This window comes from Cannabis sativa, chromosome 1 (genome assembly GCF_029168945.1).
Source record: "Cannabis sativa cultivar Pink pepper isolate KNU-18-1 chromosome 1, ASM2916894v1, whole genome shotgun sequence".
In the NCBI taxonomy this organism is placed as follows: domain Eukaryota; kingdom Viridiplantae; phylum Streptophyta; class Magnoliopsida; order Rosales; family Cannabaceae; genus Cannabis; species Cannabis sativa.
The window spans coordinates 33357157-33381979 of NC_083601.1; the positions used below are offsets into that span (position 1 = coordinate 33357157).

At 34.1% G+C, this 24823-nt stretch overlaps 1 protein-coding gene across 1 annotated transcript; it reads left to right on the plus strand.

Moving 5' to 3' along the window:
* The first annotated feature begins 10539 nt into the window (after positions 1-10539).
* On the plus strand, positions 10540-11068 carry LOC133034121 (uncharacterized). The gene is made up of 3 exons (XM_061109144.1): positions 10540-10599; positions 10694-10885; positions 10973-11068. Exons 1-3 carry the CDS (start codon positions 10567-10569, stop codon positions 11066-11068), a joined length of 321 nt encoding a protein of 106 aa, XP_060965127.1. The 5' UTR covers positions 10540-10566.
* The last annotated feature ends 13755 nt before the right edge of the window (positions 11069-24823 follow it).

Sequence of the window (24823 nt, forward strand, 5' to 3'; positions counted from 1 at the left end):
CATACAGAATCTCCTATTGCAACTAGCGCTGCAACCACTTTAGAAACTCAAACCGTAAATTTAAAAAAAAATTAAAAAAATAATATATGAAGTAATTCCCCTATAAACAATATGTGCCGGTTAAAATTATTTTACTCTAATATTATTAGTCTTATAAAAGAGGAATCTCTATAATTTTAAAAGATAAACTATGGAAAAAAAAAACTATAAAGTTATTATTTGTTAATACTTATCTTCTAATTAATGTATCTACGTCATCGTGTGCATGTTAATAATTCTACCCTCTCTTCTAAATGCAGCTAGCCATTATACATGATATTCATCAAACTCATCCTCGAAGTGTATATGAAGAAAGTTTAATATTCTCCATTTGGTGATTTCTGTCCTGAGACTACCAAAAGCGTACTGTACATTATTAATTAATATTAAGTAATTAAAAAATTAATTACTAAAAAATATACTGAGAAAGCTGTATGTTACACAAAGGCATGAGAAGTAAAATATATATAGAGTTATATATGTTAAAAGTAAGTATAATCACATTGCGAATAATCCATTAATTTTTAGCTCCTTATAAATCATCACTTAACTTTCTAATATTTCTGTTATTATACAACTATGCCTAAAGTATGTTTGTGTCCATTCTGTTACTACTTTATTACTTTATTGGTTTGTGTAAAAGGGTGTGTGGTAATAGAATTGTGTAAGAGCATGTCCCACTAAATGGAATTCCTTTTCACTTTTCTTGAGCTGAGTTTTCACAATTCTTTTTTTTTTTGAAAATTCTCATCTTGGTATCAGAGCATCCTCTTCATGCTTCAATATCGTCTAGTGCTAGCTAAATAGGACAAGGCACTCAGAATGATATTGTTATTGGTCAGCAATCTAAAATTGATGCTCATTAGCAACAAACTCAAATGGTACAAAACCCTGATCAAACTAGCTCCCCTTTTGGTCAAAATGGAAGTTCACAGTTTGGCTTTCAATTTGGATAAGTAAGTATTACTCATACTCCCTTTAATAATACTCTATCACAACCTTTTGCGTTCAAACTTGATCGCAATAATTATACACTCTAGAAAACAATGGTCACACCCATTATCAGAGGCCATAAATTAGATGGCTATATTAATAGAATGAAATAAGCCCCACAAGAGTATGTACCATGGAGTTTCATCTGTTGATGGCTACCAAGTCTTTAAGTTAGTGTGAATCCAGAGTATGAATAATGGATTATTTTTGACCAACTAATTATGGGTTGGCTCTATGGATCTAATGACAAAATCGATAGCAATAGAGGTGATGGAATGCAGTTCAGCTAGAGGCTTATGGCTTGCCTTGGAGAGGTTGTTTAGAGCTCATTCAAAAGCTAGAATAGATGAACTCAGAGACAACCTTCAAATTGTTTTTAAAGGGAGCACATCATTGGCAGATTATCGTAGTAAGAGGACTCAAGTAAGCATTATTCTTCAGTCGCTCACTCATTGCTTCAAAGTTTTATCACGAACTGTGTGATGAACAAGCTACAACTCAACATGACTCAATTATTGAATGAGTTGAATGTGTTTGAGAACCTTAACAAGGATAAGTCCAAGAAATGTGAGTCAAATAATGTTGAAGCAAAGTCCAACTAGTCTCTTATTAGGATAAGAAAAGGAAATGGGATGGTGGACAACAACAGTGGCAAGCCCAAGCCGAAAGGCAAAAAGACACCTAAAGCCAAGAAGAACAAGGTCAGCCCTAAGTCCCAAGGTCAAGAAGGCAAAAGGTAAGTGTTTCTATTATGGCTTAATGGGACACTGGAAGAGAAACTATAACAAGTATATCTCCAAGCTTAAGAAAGGTAAATACAATTTATTTATTCTTGAAGTTAACTTAGTGGAAGATAATAATAATAATCTTTGTGGGTTATTGATTCTGGAATCACTAATCATATTTATTCTTATATGCAGATACGTGAATCGTCAAGAGAACTCGCTGATAGCTAGAGAGGTGACCATGCGACTCGGGAATGGAGCACAAATATCGGCTAAATGTGTTGACCAAGTCCGGTGAACTTTAAAAATAAATTTTAATTGTTGAAAAATATTTATTTTATTTCTGATTGTACCAGGAACATTATTTCTTTATCGCTTTTACATGAACAATCTTTTAACATTGAATTTTTTTAAAATGAGATTATTATTTTTAAATTTAGAACACCAATTTATTATGTAAAATAAAGAAATGGACTTTATGTGCTCAGACCAAGTGAGCAATTGATTTTAAATATTGAATTGTTTAGAGTAGCATTGCCTCAATAAAATAAGGGGCAAAAGGTTTCTGATGATGATGAAACGTATCTGTGGCATCTATGTTTAGGCCATACTTGCCTAAACAGAATTAACCGGTTAACAAATGATAGTCTTTTGAGAGAACTAAAAGTTAGAATTCTTTCGGTAAGCGAACCTTGTCTAGAAGGTAAGATGACAAAAATATATTTTTCTGTGAAAGGCAATAGAGCCAAAGAACAACTTGATCTAATACACTGATGTGTGTAGACCAATCAATATTCAAGCTCGAGAAGGTTATGAATACTTTGTCACTTTTATTGATGATTATTCTAGATACGGTCATACGTACTTACCTAATGGCCAAGGAGTCTAAAACTTTCAGAAAGTTTAAAGACTTCAAAGACATGGCTGAAAATAAATTAGGTAAATCATTGGAGACACTTCGTTCAGATCATGGCGGCGAGTGTTTGGATTCTGAATTCAAAGACTACTTGCTGGAAGAAATGCTACATCGGTCACTAAATGCTACTTTCCTTGAACATGCCAATATGAAAGGTCACAAACTGCGCACAGTCAAGTGGTTATTAAGAAAATAAAAAAATGAGCAAATTTTTGAACCATCAACTTCAGTACCATCAGTTGGAGGACCAACAACGGTCACCACTATTCTGAAAATGGTCGGAACCCCCGGAAGGGTTGTGAGACAGTATGTCAGCTATGAACATGAAACACATGTTCTTATCTCTGACACAAACAATGATAATCCATTGATTTATAAGAAAGCAATGGAAGACCCTGACTCAAACAAGTAGAAATGCCATGGATCAAGAAATAGATTCCATGCGCACTGACAAAGTCTGGAAATATGAAATCCCACCTGAAGATGTTACACCATAGGGTGTAAGTGGATTTTCAAAAAGAAGAGAAATAATGAAGGGAAGGTAGAAACCTTTAAAGTTAGGCTTGTAACCAAAGGCTACATATGGTGATCTTGGGCATATGGTACAATGATAATCAATAATAATTATTCTGCTGTATACCTATTTTAGTACTGTAAAACCAACAGAACATAACTTGGTTTCTAATTTTTTGCGAGGTCTAGATTTGGAATGTCTGCATGTAACATGTATTCTTGAAGCCGGAGAATAAATGAGCTGGAAGGAGCTTCAGGAAGTTCTTCTCAACTTTGATAGCAAACTTGGAAGATTCCAAGTGGTCACAACAAATGAATACAGTAAAGGTATTAATCCTTCTAGTTAATTTTCATCTCGACCTGGACCATTTGCTCATTTTGCTAACAAATAGAACCCCAACAACAGTTGCAACTCAGGTTGAGGCTATGAAAGAGAAAATCATGGCCCTGGTTCAAATTCTAAAGGTGGATCAGGTCGTGGATATGTTAAAGGAGGGAGAAACTCAAAACGCACTTGTCAAGTATGTGGGAGGTATGTACATTCAGCTGCCTATTATTACAATAGGTATGATAAAAAATTTATGGGAATTACACATGGTGAAGAACATAACAACGAGAAGAAAGACCATGATGCCTTCATTACAACTCCATATGTTTGGATAATGATGGTTGGTATGCATACAATAGTGCTAGTAATCACATAACTTCACATGCTTATAATATGACTAATAGAGCCAATTATGGAGGTAAAGAAAAACTAAATGTTCGTAATAGTAATCAACTCATCATCTCTCATACAAGTTCTGGTACTTCATAAAAATACATGTAGTCATATACTGTTAAAAGATATGCTTCATGTTCCACAAATTACAAAGAATCTGATTAGTGTGTCTAAACTCACATTTGATAATAGAGTTAATGTTAACTACTCTGATTTTTGTCTTGTGAAGGATCAAGCAACAAAGAAAGTGGTGCTACATGGGAAACTTAGAGAAGTCTCCTCTTCACTCAACACGGTTCACTGCATCAGCCTCTTTTGTCTCAACAAAATCTTTACTATCCAGTGAAGACTCTACAAAGTTCAGTCAAGTTTTGAGTATTATTTTTTTTTGCTATATATCTAATCTTAATTTATCTTCTAGTCAGTCTTGTACCACTAGAAGGATTTGTGGCATAGGAGAATTGGCCCCCTTCTTCTAGAGTCTTAAATAAAATATTATCTAATACACACGTAAAAATTTCAATGAATGAAAAGCAGTTGTTTTGTGAAGCATGTCAATTTGGAAAATCTCACTGTCTTTCTTTCAAATTATCTGACTCTAGAGCCAAAGGAATATTAAACATTATCCACACTGATATTTGGGTTTCAACACTTAGAATATCAAATTCAAATTTGAAATACTACATTCACTTAATTGATGACTATAATAGGTACACTTAACTATATTCACTTAAAGCTAAGACTGATGCCCTACATGCCTTTGATCATTTTAATAATTTAGTTGAAAACCAATTTAGTAGAAAAATGAAAAGGTTCCACGCTGACTAAGGTGGAGAGTATTAGTCCTTTATTAATCTAGTTCAAGAACATGTCATATTGTTCACTCGTCCTTATTCTCACACATCTGATTAGAATGGGCGTGCTGAAAGAAGGCACAAGCATATAGTAGAGATGGGACTACCCCTCTTAGCTCAAGCAAGCCTACCACTTAAGTATTGGGTAGATGCTTTTCAAATAGCAGTCTATCTCATTAGTAGACTACCAACACCTGTTCTAAATGGTAAAATACCCTTTAAAATTTTCGACTCTAAAAAGCCAGATTACAAGTTTCTCAAGTTCTTTGGGGTAGTTTAATTTCCATGTCTTAGGCCATATCAAAATCATAAGTTTCAGTTCCACTCCACAAATTGTGTTAACCTTGGGTATAGTGAGTCTCACATAGATTATAAGTGTCTAAGCTCAACATGGAGATTATATATTTTAAGGGATGTAGTGTTTAATGAGAAAGAATTTCCGTACAAAATTGGTTTCTTCAACACTTACAAAAAAGAATAAACTGTTAAAATTCAAACTCTACATTCCCGAACATATCTACCTATTTTAATTCCAACCAAAAAATGAGTCACCAGTCACCACAAATACTGCCACTCAGAGTCAAAATTCTATTCAATCAGAAACTCACTCTCAATCTAATACAAATCACACAACTAGTGAACCTGAAGTATCACTGCTACATACAAAAGTTAGGTTGATCTCTCAACTAGTATCTTTGTTAATCTTGATTTCATTGACCATGATACCATTGATATGAGACAATAGTCGCAAGATGTATCTACATCATCACGAGTTGCTTCTGCAACTCAAAACACAGAACAACCATCGACTGATCAAGTTGGGCATCCTATGGTAATCATGTCTAAAGCTAAAGTTTTCAAGCCAAAGGTTTATATTGGTCAAGCTCAGTGGAATCCCAGTGGTAGAGAAACCCACATCTGTCTTTGAAGCACTTCAACACAGTGGCTAGAAAAAAGCAATGAGTGAGAAATTCTATCATCTCATAAGAAACAAAACATGGGTTCTTATCAAACCTTTACTAAACTACAATGTAGTTGAAAACAAGTGGTTATTTAAAGAAAAATACAATTTTGATGGGTCTTTTCAGAGGCTTAAAGCAAGGCTTATAGCTAAAGGATTTCATCAAAGACCATGTCTAAATTTTGGGGAGACATTTAATCTTGTTCATCAAACTTTCAACAATTAGAGTAGTGTTAATTATAGCAGTTTCTAAAGGGTGGATAATGAGACAACTTGACATTAATATTACTTTTCTAAATAGAAAGTTAGAAAAGGCAGTGTATATGGTACAACCATAGGATTTTTTGGACAAAGAGAGACCAGATTATGTCTGTAAGCTAGAGAAATCACTTTATAGGCTAAAACAAGCTCTAAGATCGAGCCTGATTTGAGCAACTCAAGAGTAACTTGATAAGTTGGAATTTGAGAATTCAAAAGCTGATACTTCATTTTTCATGTTGAAGACTCCATAATTTGTTGTCATGGCTCTCATCTATGTAGATGATATTATAGTCACGAGAAGCAACTTGGTTAAACTTGAGAAGTTCATAGAAAAATTGAACAAGATATTCTCTCTCAAAGAATTTGGAGATCTCAATTACTTTTTCAAAATTAAGGTATAAATAGAAACTATTGGAATGTATCTTAGGCAAGGGAAATATATAACATAGTTGCTCAAAAATATGAATATGCTAAATTTGAAGCCTTGTCCGACATCTATGACTGCCGAAAAGCCATAACGGATGGTTAAGTCTTGGATGAACCAATAACCTATCAAAGCATTATAGGAGCAATGCATCACCTCACACATACAAGACCTGACATAGCCTTTGCAGTCAACAAGCTAAATCAATTCCTCAAATGGCCCACTTCAATCTACTGGAATGCTGCTAAGCGTGTTTTGAGATACTAAAAAAGTACTCTTCATCATGGTCTACACATTAAACAAAGTGACAATCTGAGTCTTGTTGGGTATTCAGATACTAACTGGGCATGTTGCCCAGATGATTGATAATCAATAGGTGGTTACCGTGTCTACTTTGGTGAAACACTTGTGTCATGATAGTCCAAGAAACAAATATTTGTGTCTCGGTCAAGCACCGAGTCAGAATATTAAGCTTTTGCTCAAGTTTCTGTTGAAATATATGGCCCGAGTCTCTGTTGCAAGAAATGCAGTTCACTCCAACACTTCAATACTAGTACTTTGGTGTGACTACACCAGTGCGAGCTGGACATTCATTTTGATAGAATCTTGCGAAAGAAAGCAAATATTCAATATGTACCCTCTTGTGACCAAATAGCAGATTGTTTTACAAAGGGCCTATCTCATTCTTGGTTCCAGTTTCGCTGACAAGCTCGGTGTCACAACATCCATGGGGTGATTTTAAGTAACTGTAACCTTATTTGCTAATCAATTCTTATTCCCTCAGCCTCAATTTTCTTGAGTTGAGTTTTCAAACTTTGTTTTTTTTTCTTGAAAGTCTTTTTCTCATAGTTGACTCCACATCGAACTGACGCACAGAAATGGCGGATTTAATATGATGTAGTGTATGAAACTAATTAGCTAGGTAGAATTAATTAATATTCTCCATTTGGTGACTCCTGTCCTGAGACAAAATTACCAAAAGCGTTAATGTAGCTTGTTAATTAACATTAAGTCATTAAAAAATTTATTACTAAAGAAAATGTAATATGAATGCTTTATTACACAAGGGAAATTTCAATTTTTGACCCTAATAAAATACCCCATTTCAAAATATATACCCTCCACTAATTTATACAAATTAATTCCACTATTACTCATTTGTACCCAAAATACCCCTCAAATTTAATTTTCCTATTCACACTCTCTTTCCGTCTTTCCCTCTCTTTCACTCTCTCTCTCTCTCTCTCTCTCTCTCTCTCTCTCTGTCGTTCCATCTCTCTCTCTGTCGTTCTCGATTGACTCTTCGACATCGACCCAACATCACGACCCACTCCGGCCATCCACCCACGTCCCCGACCCACTCCGGCCATCCACCCACGACCCCGACCCAACCACGAACCACCACGGACCACCACCACGACCCAGTGACCACCACGAACCACCACGAACCACCACGGACCACAAAACGTCGCCACCACCACCACCCGTGATCGTCGACACCGAACAGAGGCCTTCGCCACCACGAGCAGCACGAGCAGTACCCGTCGCCACCACCACCCGTGATCATTAAAAGGTAATGTTTATGTTTTGAGAAAAAAATACATTTTTCATAGATTTGGATGCCAATTATTGCATGTTGTTGAGATTAGTGGATTTTGTGTAGCATTTGTGATCTTTAGGTGTAGTGTTTGAATGAAATCTGTGTAAATTACAGGGTTATCGATGACATGTCAATAGGTTATCGATAGGATGTCGATAGATTTAGTGTCTGTTTGAATATTACTGTAATTTGTATGTCGATAGGATATCGCTTGTATGTCGATAGGATGTCGACTGGCATTTTAAGAGTATTTCTGCCCTATATTGTCGACTACTTATCGACAGTATGTCGATGGTATGTCGATTAAATGAACATGTTGATTGTTAGGTTGTATTGTCGATTGAATGTCGACTGTATGTCGACAGTATGTCGATATATTGTGTAATTGTTATTTGTTTAAATTATCGACTGAATGTCGACAGGATGTCGACATTTTGTCGACATGAAAGTGTTTTCTCTTCTTTTGATAATGTCGACATAATGTCGAGGGTATGTCGACATAATGTCGACATGTTTGTTTTGAAATTTTTGTGTGCTTACTGTTAGATAATGTCGACTGAATATCGACATGATGTCGATGCTATGTCGACAATTTTAAATTTTTTTAGCAGCTTTATTTATTTGTTTTTTGTTTTTTCAGATGGCTCCCAGACTCATTATTCCAGCACCCGAGCATTTCACTGGCCGCGTCACATATAGGGAGCCTTTGGAATTTTTGCCAAAATTAAAGCTCGGTTTGAGGAGTTCAACCTTAACAACACGGCGAAGGAAAGCCGTTTCGGGAGCTTCTGGAATGCCGTACCACTGACATTCTCCTCGGTGTTATTTCACCAGCTGATGCTCCACAAAATGAAAGTGGATGCTCAGGAGGAGTTGAGGATGAGGTTTTATGTTGGTCGGAAGGAGGTCCGATTCGGGGTGCTGGAGTTTGCACTCATTACGGGTTTGGACTTCTCCTCGGGGCCAACAGAAGAGGAGAAGGCTGCGCAGGTCGCGCGCTCGGGGTCAGACCGACTGATCAACAAATATTTCAACCGGTCTGATAGTGTGAAGACAGAAGCACTCCAACTTCAGTTCACAAACTGCCAGAACCCGGAAGACTTGTACAAGCTCGGCTTGTGCTTGTTTGTGGAGTCAGTGCTTCTGGGCCGCGAGGCCAACGCGCTGATCACGCCTCACATCATTAGATATGTGGAAGACCTCGAGTTCTTCTTCCGGATTCCTTGGGGGAAGCACTCATTCGCCAGACTCATGCACTCGCTTCAGAAAGACATGTTGAAACAGAAGGCCAACTACGAGAAGAAGCTGAGTTCGGATGTTCAGCACGAGTGCAAATACACAGCATATGGCTTCGCACCTGCAGTCCAATATTGGGCGTACGAGGCCATTTTGGAGGTTGGCAAGAGGTATGGCACGAACCACGGGATTCGGTTCCCCAGGATGCTTAGCTGGACGAGCAAAGGCGATATTGGGAAGAAAGACGTCAGCGCATTATTTTCTAGACGGGTATGATTTTCACTTATGTTCTGAATAATTATTTAACATAAATGCTTGTAATAAATGCTAAATGGTTTTATTTTGATATTTGTTAAACCATAAACAGAATCTGGAAGTGGTGAAGGGGCTCCTTCCACGGACAGAGGAGGAGGCATTTGTGAGGACCATTTCTTACGATGGTGTGGAGAACCTGGTTGATGATGCTGTGGATGACACAGAGGCTGAGGCAGGTAGTCAGGTACCAGAGACTCAGGTCCCAGACACTCAGGAAAGAGACACTCAGGTACCAATTTTTGGAACTTTTTTTTATGTCTTCATTTTTTATTATTTTTGTTTTGTGATATTTGTTACATTGTGGAATTATCGTATGCTTACCGTATTTTTTTGATATATATTTTTTCAGGCCACTGGTTCAGAACCTCAGCCCAGTGCACCATCTTCATCAGGCGTTCGGGGTGCCGAGTACACTGATTTAGTGGCTCGGTTGGATAGGATCGAGGGTGACACTCAGGGTCTGTATGCTGCTCATGTCGAGCTGAAGAAGGCATACGAGACCAGCCATGTAGAGTTGAAGGGTGGTCAGAACGTAATTATGGAGCAGCTCAGAGACATATTGGCCATGTTGAATCGTCCGCCAACGATGCCTTCAAAGCACGGAGGCCCCACCAGATCCATCTACCCCACCACCAGCTGCTTCACCCCCAGTAGAAGAGGATGAGGTCTTCCCCGACGATTACGATCCTTATGAGGGAGCTCCAGCGACTCCGATCGAGGCACAACCTCTTATCCATGTACATGACACCGAGTCGCAGGGTGAGATTCTGTCCATAGAGGCACAACCTGCAGTGGTTAAGAGTCGGAAGAGGAAGAGAAAGCCTCCTGTATGGTTCGGTGACTATACGGAGATGAAGAGGAGACATAGGCCATCTTCGACTTTTGATCCTGGAGCCACGGACGAGAAATTGTTAACCACTTTCCGAAAGTGGTGTGTTGGACTCATTCGAACCACCAGAGCTTCGGGATTTGAGAAGTGGTGATTACGGTCCGGGATTCTTTTGGATAATGCTCACACCAAAGGAATGGCTTACAGATGACGTAAGTAAAGTATTTTATAATATTACTTCACTTTACAACTTTATGTGCAATTAATATATTTTTTTGTGTAACTGACATTTCCGTTTATATGCAGCATATAGATGCAGCAATGCATATGTTGAGGAGGCGACGCACCGACTATCCACTGACATTTCCTCAGAAGGGTATCATTCTCTCCACATTCGTGACCGCCATGATCAGCAGTGCATGGACGAGCCACAAGGGTCCGAGGAAAAACTTTAAATGGGAGGAATATATCCTGGACTACTGCACAGGGTTTCATAAGGTATTGTTTTAGTAAGATTTTAAATGTTAATTGTTTGGGAAGATTATTATGGTTTGTTAATTGTTTCGTTGTTCTCTGTAATTACAGTCCCAAGTCTTTGAGAGATGGAGGGGTAACGAGTTTATTTACTTCGTTCGCACCTTCCCACGGCAAGACACTGGGTCACAGTTGAAGTGGACATAGAGCTGTGGAAAATTAATGTCTACGACTGTGATTCCAGCGTCTGTCATTGGACCGCCATGGAACCCATCTTGAAGGTTTGGTCAGAACTGCTGCCCTCGCTAATCCTTGCAACCGGGGAATTTCCACATAACAACCAGATCATGGCGTTAGCTAACGGTGACATCACGGTGCTTCCAAAAATGCACGCGAGTGGAGCCACTCACGACTTAGTTAGAAGTCGGCAACCGAGTACATAGCGATAAAAAAGTACTATAGTATTAAAATATGTTTTACGTTAGACTGACTTTACATTTTATTTTGCATTTAGTGGTGATTGTGGCGTGTATTGCATTGAGTATGTGGAGCATCTCATGATGCAGCGTGGATTGACCGATGTGACGCCAGATCGGATAGCCATGTTTCGTCAACGGTGGTGTGTCGATTTATTTTACCAAAATGTCGGCTGATTATATTTTTAATTATTGGGACATTGTATATTTTGTGTAATTAACATTACAGTTATGTATATATAGATTTTCTTTTCGTTAAAATTTTGATAATTATACGTGGTTTCAAATATAAAATATCAACATTATTCAACAAAAATAACTATTAAACCTAAAAATAATTAAAAAATTTGAAAAATATTCAACCTCAACAAAAATAACTATGACAAAATATGCGTCATTACAATATATCAAATTTCCCAACGAATACGTACAAGACGCCTCAGATGCGGGCTTTGCATGTTGCTCTGTTGTGGCCTGAAGCACCACAGCGAGCTGCGGTTTCGTGGTACGGAACCTTTTTATCACCGGCACGGGAAACGGTTCTCCCGTCTTCTTCCAGCGTTGCTTTTTCTTGGACGACCTACGGGCTTCTTTTCCACGGGTACCCCAACTTTCATATTCTTGATGTGTTAAGGGAGAACCCAATCATCCTCGTCACCAGCGAGATTGATGGTATCATCGTAAATCTTCCTCCACGTTTCTTTTGAATAATAAGGTGAGCAAAGCGTGTACACACTTGTGTTCGTTTTCAATGCCGCGGCACATGCATGAAGGCAAGGGAGTTTCAATAACGTGAACACGCCGCAGGTGCATGTTTTTTCAACTAGATTCACATCACCACCTCTTTCACCGTTAGGTCCCCTACCAACGTTATACAAATTGGCTCCATTTCGTTGGACGCGCCTGTACCTTGCATTTTCATGAATTTTTGCCAAGTTTTTTTCGAAGAGCGTGGCCAAAGGGGTGGCACATTTGTCAGCATTTTCGAGGCGATCAGCGAACCACGATTGGAGTGTGAACTTGATAAATTCAACCAAAGTAGTTATTGGATATTTCCTGAACTCTTCTGTGACACTATTGAAGCTTTCAGCAGCGTTGCTCGTCATGATGTTGTATCTATCGCCCAAACAATAAGGGTGAGCCCACTTCTCAAACCCTATACTCTCCACATATGCAGCGATGGCCGGATTCATCTTTCTAAGCTTCTCGAACTCTCTATCGCATTCAATCTTCGACCATGCGTAAGCAACATTATATATTTGGTTGTGAAAAGCATCAGTCTTGAATTTGGCGTTCACGTTCATAACAATGTGGTGATAGCATGCACAGTGGACTGCTTCGGGAAAAACGAGTTCAACAGCATGATCAATGCTTTGATGCCTATCTGACACAAACACTAAGTTCTCAACCACGCCAATTGCTACCCTCAACTTCTGTAAGAAATACGTCCAGGAGTCGTTATTCTCACTGTCAACGATACCATAAGCAACCGGCAACAATTGGTTGTTCGCATCGTATGCCACAGCAACTAACATTATACCGCCGTACTTCGTCTTCAAGAAGGTGCCATCGATACTCAAAACAGGACGACAAAAAGAAAAGCCCCTTCTACATGCACCGAGTGATATAAAACAGTACTTGAACCGCTCATCCTCTAAGTACAAGTCAGTAATGGTACCTGGATTCTTCTGTTCCAGCATGTACAAGTACCCAGGAAGCTTCATGTATGAAAACTCAGGCGTACCCCTAGCATACGTAAGTCCCATCTCCCTGCACCTCCACGCCTTCACATAACTCATACTGATACCGTAGTTGTCAAACATGTCCCTCTGTATGTCTTTAGCCTTGTACTTAGTTCCGTCTTGGGTGTACTTCCCCTTAATAAGGTGGCCAACTACCCATGGTGCTGCTTGACGGTGATCTGAACGTCTCGCATTCAAGTTACATGTGTGTTCATTGTGAAATACAGTGACCTCAAAGTTGTCAGAATGCATCTTCTTCCTCCCCCTCAATCTCCATTTACAATCTGGAGCCTTGCATGTAACGTACAACACATCAGGGGATGACTTCTTCACCATCCACTCGAAATTGTTATTAAGGGCAAACCTACCCACAACTTGTCTCAGTTCTTCCTTGTTTTCATAAAAATTACCAAGCTCTATCACCCCTGCTTCCTTACTTTGTAAACAAGTAGTTAGCTCATGATTTTCCATTATATCTTCCTTTGTCCACATGGGAGCTTTGAACTTGGTACAAACTTCGAAAGAGGAGAACGTTGAGAACGTTGCATGACGAGCATGTTCTTCAGTTACGCACGGTCGACTACTGCTAGTTCCAGGTGTAGTGCGATTTTCACTACGAGGTTGTCGTTCTCGCTGTGTACCTTGGTTACTCGGTACACACTCTAACCTCAACAATGGTCCCGCTACGGGTTCATCGACTGCTAAATCATGGTCATCGTCCATATTCAAATCTACAATAGGATCATTATTGTAGAAGGGTGTATCGAACTCTTCAAACTGATGAAATCCTGTCGCTTCTTGTTCTTGCCCTACATTGGTCGGAACATCAAAATTGGTCGGAACCTCTAAATTGGCCGGAACCTCCTCATTCACACCAATCCCAACATCTGTTTCGGGAACGCAAGACCCTACCACACTCCGAGGGAGAGGATTAGTAGGCGGCGTAGGCTCCGAATTCCCAACTTTTCTCACCTTGGTCACGAATAATGGCATAAACTCTGTATTTGACATTGTTGCCCTCATCTCTAAAAACGTTCTCAGTTGGCGTTCTCTCTTAATAACCTCTGGCGCAACCATTTTTCCCTTCATGTACAAGGAACAAATCTCCAACTTTAAATCATACGCTACCGGATCAACTTCCAACTCTTCATATAAAATTTGTCGCAGTTCTTGTAGGGTTGTCTCGGTTGTAACTGTCAACGTCAAGCTGCTATTTGCTTTGTAGATCCAATTATAATTCTCACATAACCAAACACCATCGTACGATACAACAAGGAACACTTTGTCTCCTGCAATTGCAAACCAAAAAAACAAGGTGAGTAAAGGAAAAAACACCAAAAAAAAATAAACATCGACATCCCATCGATATCAATAGACATAATGTCGAGAAGCACAATACCAGAAATTAGGGCACTGATTGTCGACATTGTGTCGACATAATATCGACATACCATCGACAACGCCAACAACCATGCTCGTCATCGACATACTATCGACATACCATCGACATTATATCGACAATAGAAACGGTTGCACATTAAATGTTAATAAATTTTACATACGTTCCCAACAACCCTTCCCAACTGAAACGTTGCATGTCAGACACGTGTCCTATCGACAACATATCGACATGAAGTCGACATGTCGTCGACAAATGTGGTAGCAGTGACACTAAATTGGCATGTTGTCGATAAGATGTCGACATAGTATCGACATTCTGTCGATAAATACGCCATTTCATGCGTTTTTCCACGTACGATTACGCATTTAATGACCATTAAATTTTCATACATTCCCAACATTTCTTTGCTCTATAAAAGCAAAGGGAAATCTTATTCATAAGTGCTCTTGTATTCTACCTATCTCTTACTCTTAAAAATTTTCTCTTATTCTCTTAAGTTTGAAATATGGCCCCAAGAAAGAACGGCAAATACCCCATCCTAACTCCTGAGGAGCTGAAGCAGGAGGATGATGTTGGCATAGTTACTCCTGCAATGCAGAAAGTTTTGGACGCCGCTCGAGCTTTCGAAAGAGAGCGAAACGGTAACGAGTTCAGGTTCATGCAACTTGAAAGAGAATTTGCAAAAACTGGTGAATGGCCGGCTCCACCACCTGGGTTCCCCGAAGGATGCCGTCGTTGCAAACTGGGCATCTTCAACGGTAAACGGTGAAGCCTGGAACATTATGCAAGTATTGCAAGGCTCACCCACAAGCCAAAGAATTTAAAAAAAAATAATTTCTTATGTTATGGTTTGTGGGTTTTATTTAATGTTTTTTTTTTTAATTTTTATGAACTTTTATTTTCTGTTTTTTTTTATGTTTTTTTTTTGTTATTTTTAATGAAGTTTATTTTCTGTCAATGTTATGTTTATGTTTTATCTACGGTATTTTTCCATTGCATCGATATTTTGTCGACATGATGTCGACAAAATATCGACAACTTCTCAAAAACAACAAAAAATGCTTGTTGTCGACATTCTGTCGACAAACATGTCGACAAAATGTCGACAAATAGTTAATCCCAAAGTTGGTTGCATGATGTCGATAACATGTCGACATCATGTCGACATAACGTCGATAATGGTCGTCACTGACCTTTCCTTCATAATCATCGACAAACCATCGACATATCATCGACATATCATCGATAACACTGGAAAACCCAGAAATCGACTGAAAACCAGATCTGCCAGATCTCAACAATTTCAGACCAAAAAACAGCAGTTCCAACAATAAACACACGTATAACAATTTTAAACTACATAAAGTCAAACAAAATGCTTAAAATGCAACTTACCCATTATAATGGTGTAAGATTCTTGAGTGATGTTGTATTGTGCTTCGGTTTTCCACCAACACCCACCGAGAAAACAACCATGCAACAGCAAATAATATCGTGTGGGACGGATTTCAGCTTCGGTTTTTCATAAATTTTTCAAATTTTTTCCTAGAGAGAGAGAGAGTGGTGCACGAGAGAGAGAGGGAAGAGGGAAGAGAGAGAGAGAAATACACTTTCAGATTTTAGTTTTTTTTTTTTTTTTTTAAAAAAAAAGGGTAAAATGGGAAGTTCATGTAATTAATGGACTAAATTTGTACAAATTATAAAAGGGTATAAATTTTGATATAGGTTGTATTATTAGGGTCAAAAATTGAAATTTCCCTTACACAAATGCATGGGAAAAGCCACATAGTACTAGTCAATAATATAGAGTATATGAAGCAAGCATTAATTCCTAATTATAATCTCTGGGAATTTAAATATTATATTGGTTGCAGAATTAATAAAGTATAATCATATTATCTTGACAAAGACATATGAGCTCAACAAATTAATTATAATTTATATAAATAATATATAGATTATGATTTAGATTGAGATTTAGATCTAGCGCGTTAATTGGAAAAAAGTCCGAGGTATATTTAGTAGCCTAAATATGTAACATGAAGTTGGAGTCCGATCATATCGAGTTCAAATAGCATGCCTAGAGCCACTAAGGCTAACTTAGTGGTGAGGGAGGATGGGAAAAAGGGAGAGGTCATGGTTCGAACCCAAGACCTTTAAACTATTAAGCTAATATATAATTGTAAAATACCATAACGCTACACAAAAAAACAAATAAGCATGCCTAGCTAGCTATTTTTATATATATCCTTTGACGTTAGTGTGGATTAAGGTCAGAGGCATGCATGCGCTGTTGCATGATTGTTGTTAGTAGCTTGTTTTGACTTTTATATATATTTAGGAATAATATTAATAAACATGATGCAGTATCAGATCAAAAAAAATAAACATGATGTAGTATATCTTTTGATTACGAAGAGTGGAGATACATGAAAAAGAATATGCATTGCCACCTCTTGAAGAAACACAGAGGAAGGTAAGTTGACAAACTTTTCTATTATATTATATAAAAAGATGTGTGTTACATGCTCTTTAAATGATGATTGGATTGACTTCTATACCTCATAATTTATATAAACAAATAAATAATTCGGACTTAAAGAGTGATATATATATAAATTAATACCAATTAATGTACACTTTCTCGCCTAAGATCAGCAAGTGATCATGAGTATATATATCTATTCTATATAAAGTGTGCCTATATAACTGAATTCTTGCGTTTATGAGAAATTCATGGATAACTTTTTTTTAAAATAATTTTCTATTCAAAAATAATATATATTTTTTATTAAGATGTATTTTAATATTAATTTTTAAATAAATTAATATTACTTTTAAATTTTAATCGGGTTTATGAGAAATTTATGGGTAACTTTTTTTTAAAATAATTTTCTATTCAAAAATAATAATTTTTTTTATGAAGATGTATTTTAATATTAATTTTTAAATACATTAATATTACTTTTAAATTTTAATCGTATAAACCTAACCGGAAATACATTCTCTGAAAATTCTCAATAAAATAACTAACCCCAAAAGGATGAGCAACCAATCGTGATTATTTAGGATAATCATTTATAATTTCTTTTTCTAAATCTCAAACCCTCAAACCCTATATTGCTATTGAATTACTGCCTCATCTTCTATGTCGTGATTCATGACCTCTCTGCTGCGATTCCTCACTTTTTGTTTATTTGGGTGTAATATTCAGTGTTCTATTAGCGAGTTATCCTTTGTTGCTCAAGTAATTATTTATTTGAGTAAGTCTTCTATTCCCTTGCTATATTGCTTTACTTTTAAACAGCTTTGGGATATGCGAAATATAATGTCATCCGTTAGAGAGTTTGTTGGGCACACCAAAAGTAACAAGATATCCTTTTCAATTTATAATCCTTGAAATTTTTTATGATGCTCATTTTAAAAGGCTAGGTGTAATTGTAATGTCGAAGTAGCTAGATTTTTCCCAGAAGATAAAACTCACATCAGCACCGCTATTGCTGGCACCTATTCTAACGAATACTATTCTTCTAAGCTCATATCTAACACACAATCCTATGGGAACAACATAAAATTGGGTTGAACCAAGATGAGATAAACATTTTTAAGTGTATTACCTTTTAATATAATAAAAAATACCTAGCATAAAATTTAGTATACGTGCCTCGCACGTAACTTTTTACTAGTATATATATAATATATATAAATATTTATATGAATAATTAATTAGTTGTAAATGGTGACTAAGTAATTATAATATGTATATATATGTTTGTGGGAATAAATTTAATAATAACTTTTGACTTGTTATTATTAATGTATATTTCCTAACTAGCTAAGAGATTCTCAATCTTTACTCGTAAAAAATATATATGCTTACCAAACAAAAATATTTAATTTCTTTTGCATATTAAAATAATTAATATCAACTTTTTAATTAAGAATACTTTAACAGAGAAAATTATTATTACAATTTGTGATAATAATAAAACTATTATAATAAGGAGTAAATTGAAACTATATAGTCATGAAGCGTATAAAAATAAAGACAATTTATAAAAAAAATATAATAATTCAAAATTAAGAAAACTGTTATGAGACTATATGTTGCAAAAATCATAATTCACTATAAGATCGATCTAGTTTCCAAAACTGTGAATTCAGCAGTAGTATAAATAGATCAACCACGGAGGCGGATGTTGATGGTTGCAGCTGGAGCATAGTCGTAGTCTGGGGCATCATCGTCGCCGTCGCCGTCGAAGGGGGTGAGGCAAGCAGCTGGGGCATAGTCATAGTCTGGATCATCATTATCATCACCGTCACCGTGCTTCTTATAATTGTAAGTAGTATTGTTGCATGGACTCGACGATGGTGAAAATATCATGAGACTAGTATTAATGCATTTGGGAATCATTTTCAACAAATTAATATTGTTCTATAGTAACTAACTACTTCACTCAATCTATCAAAAAGACGTAACTACTTCACTCTCTCTTGAAATGACTAAACAAATCTGCAGCTATATATAATGTTAATTACACTAGTACTCTCGTTTTTGAAAGCTAATAAGGTACTATGTATATGCAAAGAACACACCCCTATATATATTGTCTTTTTGGTCAAGACCAAGTACAACCTTATTAGTCGAGTTGTACAAATTAATATATGACAAAACGTGGTTTCAACTCTTTAAAGAATATAAAAGGTGTGGAAGACACGTGCGTGAGTAATAGAAAGATATATTAAATGTGTGGTATTCATTCTGAGAATTGCAAAAGGTATCAATATTTTTTTTATATTATTATCACTGTAATTTTTTTTTTAAAGATATAATTAATCTCTAAAGATGTAATAGTTAATAGCAACTTAGTACTATGTAATAGTGACGTGGTATATATGCTTCTAATTAATTATTATATACAAATTAGGGAAATTAAGAAGTAATAGCATTAGCTGTTAGCGCGTTGTAGCGCACAGAGTACAGGTGGAAAAAGCACGTAGTGGTCGTCATGCCACGTGGCTGCCACAAAATATATGACCGGTATATTGTTGGTACACATTAATAAAACTTTAGCCAAATAATAAAATATAACTAAGGATAGATTAATTTGGGTGTAATATAGATTACAGTCATCATGATTACTTCATCATAATCGATCTCAATCTCAACAATTTCAACACGTTTTCAAGAAAATTACGGTCTTATTAGAACTTTCAAATAATTTTGCATATATTTGTCTCGCATGTTTATTGTGGACATGAATATATATATAATAAATTGATGATGAAATTAAGGTCTAAGTGGAATTTAAAAAACTGGGTTTATGATGTGTTTTTTTTTTAATGATTTTGGGGCCAAATGGAATATTAATTATTATAACTATATATATAGTTCCAGCGTTAATATACACCTAATTAAAATATTATTCTCTGATTAAATAAATATAATTAGTATATAATATTAAGCGAAATAAATTTTTAGATATGGAACTATGGAAGTTGACATTTTTTGCGGGAAGTTGACATTAGAGGCCACATTATAAATATATAATATATACATGATATGTACAGTATATAGCTAGGTAGGGGAGATTTAACGACACAAATAATTAAGGATGCTTGTAGGGTGTTTATTGCATCACATGAATTTGGACCCAACTAATTCAATCTTATTATTTATACTATTAAATTTTGTCGTCCGATCCAATCCAATCGAATTGAGTCATTCGATCTGATCCAATCAAATGGATTTATTAGATTAGATCGGTTCTAACCATTGGATACATTGATGGGTTTTTTATTAGATTGGATTGGGTCTATCAAATCCATTTTAGCTACATTTAAGTTAATTTCATTAAAAAATATATATATAAAAAAATATAAATTAAAACTTAATAATCCAACATATATAATAAACATTAGTTTAATCTTACCTAATTCTTATGATCTCATAATAAAACTGTTAAAAATAAAATTTAATCAATACTTATTGATAATTTTATTAACGTTTAAGAAGATTGAGAATTAATATCTTAAATCTAAGATTTTTTTTCTTAAAATCAATTGATATATATTTTTAAGTAACATATATTAAATATATAAAATTATAAATATATTTTAAAAATATATATAAATATAATTGGATGATATTTGGATCAGTGTGGTCGGTTATCCATTGGATCGGATGTCCGATCCAACGACCGATCCGTTCCGATTGGACTTTCAAAATTTACATCCAATCCGATCCAATTATGATTGGATATCCGATTCTATTGGATCGATTGGGATTAGATCGGTCGATTATGATTGGATTGGATGACATTCTGCACACTCCTAAATTGTATTTTTTATTTATTTCAATATTTTTGAAAAATATTTTTGTGTATTGCAACGCTAGTTGCAATAAGAATTTTATGTAAAATTTCGTAAAAATACAAAAAAAAAATATATATATTTTGAAGTGTAAAAATAAAAAAGCCCGTATTTTAATTTATGAGGTCAAGTTCTTTCCCTAAAAATAATAAACCAAATAATAGTTAATAAGATGACTTAATATACTATAGATAAAACTGAAACATATATAATATATTACACACAAAATCTGTTGGAAAAGTTCTCATTATAAGAGAGAATATGAGGATATTACAATCAAAATACTCAAAATGAAAATAGAATTATTTCATCAAGATTACATGAAAGCTAAAGAAGAAGAAGAAGAAGAATAACACACACAAAGCTTGACTTAATGACCTTTGTCCTAAAAGTCATTTCCTCCCTCATATATATGGACACTTAGGGAAACTCTAGAAATGCTCTTAAGGATTTATCAAGCCTCATATGCTCAGCCTAGTGTCTAAGGATGGGCATATTCTCACAAGGTTCTAACCACAACAAATGGTTTCAACTACTTCTCTAACTAGTGAACAGTATAACCTCTATTTATAGAGTTTTTCACTCCCATATGAACATGAATGACCACCATAAAGCCCTTGGATGTTACCAATTATAAATTGGGCATTAATAGTATTAAATGGGTGATTTTAAGGAGTTTTGGAATGTTAGAAAGACTCAAAAACGTTTGTGCTTGTATGCTGAAAAAACAGTAACTAGTTACACTACAACATTAAAGAGCAATAGCGGCGGGCCCCTCGGCCGCTATTGCTCCACAATGTGGCCGCTAAAGGGCAATAGCGGCGGACCTCGGCCGCTATTGGTCCGCCGCTATTGCTTGGCCGCTATTAATAGTATTAGCGGCCAAAAACTGGTTCCGCCGCTAATACTATTAATAGCGGCGGAGCAATAGCGGCGGGACCCCGCCGCTATTGCCCTGTGTCAGTTTCTTGTTTCGAGACTGACACAGGGCAATAGCGGCGGGGTCCCGCCGCTATTGCTCCGCCGCTACAACAGCCAATAATAAAAAAAATATATTAATTATTTTTAAAAATTTATTTATATTATATATAAATAAATAATTAAATATTTAATAAATAAATCTAATTAATATAATTAAAACAATTTAATTAAATATTTAATAAATAAATCTAAAACAATTTAATAAAATTTATTAATAATTTAAAATTGTCTCCAAAGTAATTAACTTTAACATATTAATCCTAATAAAATATTGTCTCAAAATTAAACTAAATTATTACAAAACATAAATAAATTATTCATTAACATCTTCATTCAAGTCTCTAATTATGAAGTCTTGATCTGGATTATTTTCGGTACGAGTCCCCGAAGCCCGTGGCGGAGAAGGCACATACGCTTGGTCTGATGATAAACCCAGCGTCAAATTACCGAGCTCAGCTTGGTTGAAAATGGGAGTTGAAAAAAATTGGTTCTCCTGCGATGAACTCCCAAATAATCCAAAATCAGCAAAGTTTGAGCCGAGCGGAGGAGACTCTAACGGTGTTCGGTATAAGAACTGATTTCCGTTTGGCGGAGCGTACATTATTCTTCTTGAGGAAATTCTTGAGGAAAAGATTGAGGTTCTTCTTTGCAAAAAATTTTCAAATTCTTCTTTGTGACAAATTTTGGAATTGTTGTTGCGAGGAAGGCTGAAATTGTGGTTGCGTAGGAGGTTGTTGTTGCTGTTCCGGAGGAGCGGCATGACTCTGAGAAGACGAACCACCAGGCGACTGCGATTGACCATTCCAAAATTCATGGCAACCACGATTTCTGATTTTGGTCCAAGACTTATCAATTGTCGCCATCTACAATTTAGGCGACAAATAAAGTGTTACAAATTTGAATAATTTGTAAAGTGTTATGAAATATTTTATGAATTACACATTTAAATAAAAATTTTATGAATATTTTATGAATTACACATTTAAATAAAAATTTTATGAATATTTTATGAATTACATATTTTATGAATTACACATTAATAAAATTTTATGAATATTTTATGATTTACATATTTTATGAATTACACATTTAAATAAAAAATTTATTCATTAATATTTACAAATTAAATTAAAAAAATGAACAAATTACTCTTTAAAAATATTTTGATTTTTATGTTATTTATTAATTTATATAAAAAAAAAGTAATAACTTATTATAGTTTAAACTAATTTATTTAAAAAACTTTATTCATTTAATTATCAATAACTTTAAATTTAAAAAATAATTAATCTCTTTTTTAAGAATTATTTATTTTAAAAAAATATATTAGTTCAAAATTTATATAATATATTATAATTTAAACTAATTTTTTTATTTAATTTATAAAATTAGAAGTTCAATTTTTTATTGAATTTTTAAATTTTTTTTTTGGGAAGTATTTAATTTATAAAATTAAAACTTTTTTTTTATAAAATAAATTTATATTAAATTATAATTTTTTAATTCCATTATTAATCTTAATTTTTTAAAATAATAAAATTATCACAAAATAAAATTCTATTAACATGTTTTCTCTTAATACCAAACATAAAAGTTTATTAATTTAATTACAATTTATATTAAAATTAAAAAATTCATTTTTATTATAGTTTATTAATCTCAAATTTTTATAATAATAAAATTATCACAACATAAAATTCTATTAACAAGTTTTTTTTAAAAAAAAAAACATAAAAGTTTACTAATTTAATTACAATTTATATTAAAATTAAAAAATTCATTTTATTTAACTTTTTAATTTTTAATATTTAAATTATTATGTTATATTATACTTTTTTGTTTTTTATATTGTTTTTATATTCCTTTATTTAAAAAATAACCTAAAATTATATTTAATAATTTTTTCACTATTCTCACTATGCTATGATAATATTACATATTTAACATACCAAACAAAATTAATTACATCAAATAAAAATTATAATATATAACAACAAATAAACAATAATAAATACATACAGTTCACAAAAGAAATTGTGTGTCAACTTTATTAATCCTTTCACTTAATTTGAAAATAACCAAAATAAATAATATCAATTCCACAAAATAAATTAAAAAAGTAAAACAAAATACAGCAATAAAATATTTATATAAATCATACAAAATATAATCTTTTAGCATATATAACATTACCAAAATAATATATATATATAATATATATAATATACACTTATATAAACAAAAATAACATTATTATATATAATATACAAACAATACACTATACTTTAAAAATATAACCAAATAACATTATTATATTTATAATATACACTATATGGGTGACTATTTAATGGTTACATTTTTATTGTAACCATATGGTTACATTTTTTTTTAACCTGTAATAGCAGGTTACTAATAGGTAGACTTTCCTTTTTTAGATTTAATTAATTATAATTAACTATTTTTATAAAATAATTAATTAAATAGTAGATATTCTTTTTTTAGAATTATTTAATTATAATTAACTATTTCTTAAAATAATTAATTAAATATTTAACAAGACCTCTTTTAGCAATTAATATTTATATTTAAATCCTTACTTGAATTATTTTAATAATTTAGCCATTTAATTATAATATTTACAATAAAATTTATTTTTTTACAAAGATTAAACTTCTTTTGACACAAATTAAAATTCTCTTCTTATAATAAATTTTCACATGATTAATTATTTTTAAATGATATTTAATTATTTTGTAGCAATTATATGAACTAAGTATGAGGCCTCAAGCTAATCAATCGATAACAAGTGCAGCCATTTTTTTTTTCTAAAAAATCCTTCAACTTATTTTATTTTTTACTTTTTAAATATTTAAACAAAAAAAATTAAATAATTAAGTGTAATAATTTAAAATTAAGATTGCAAGTATAATAAAATTTAAATTATGAAATTATATGTATATAATTTTAAATTATAAAAAGTTTTGCTATA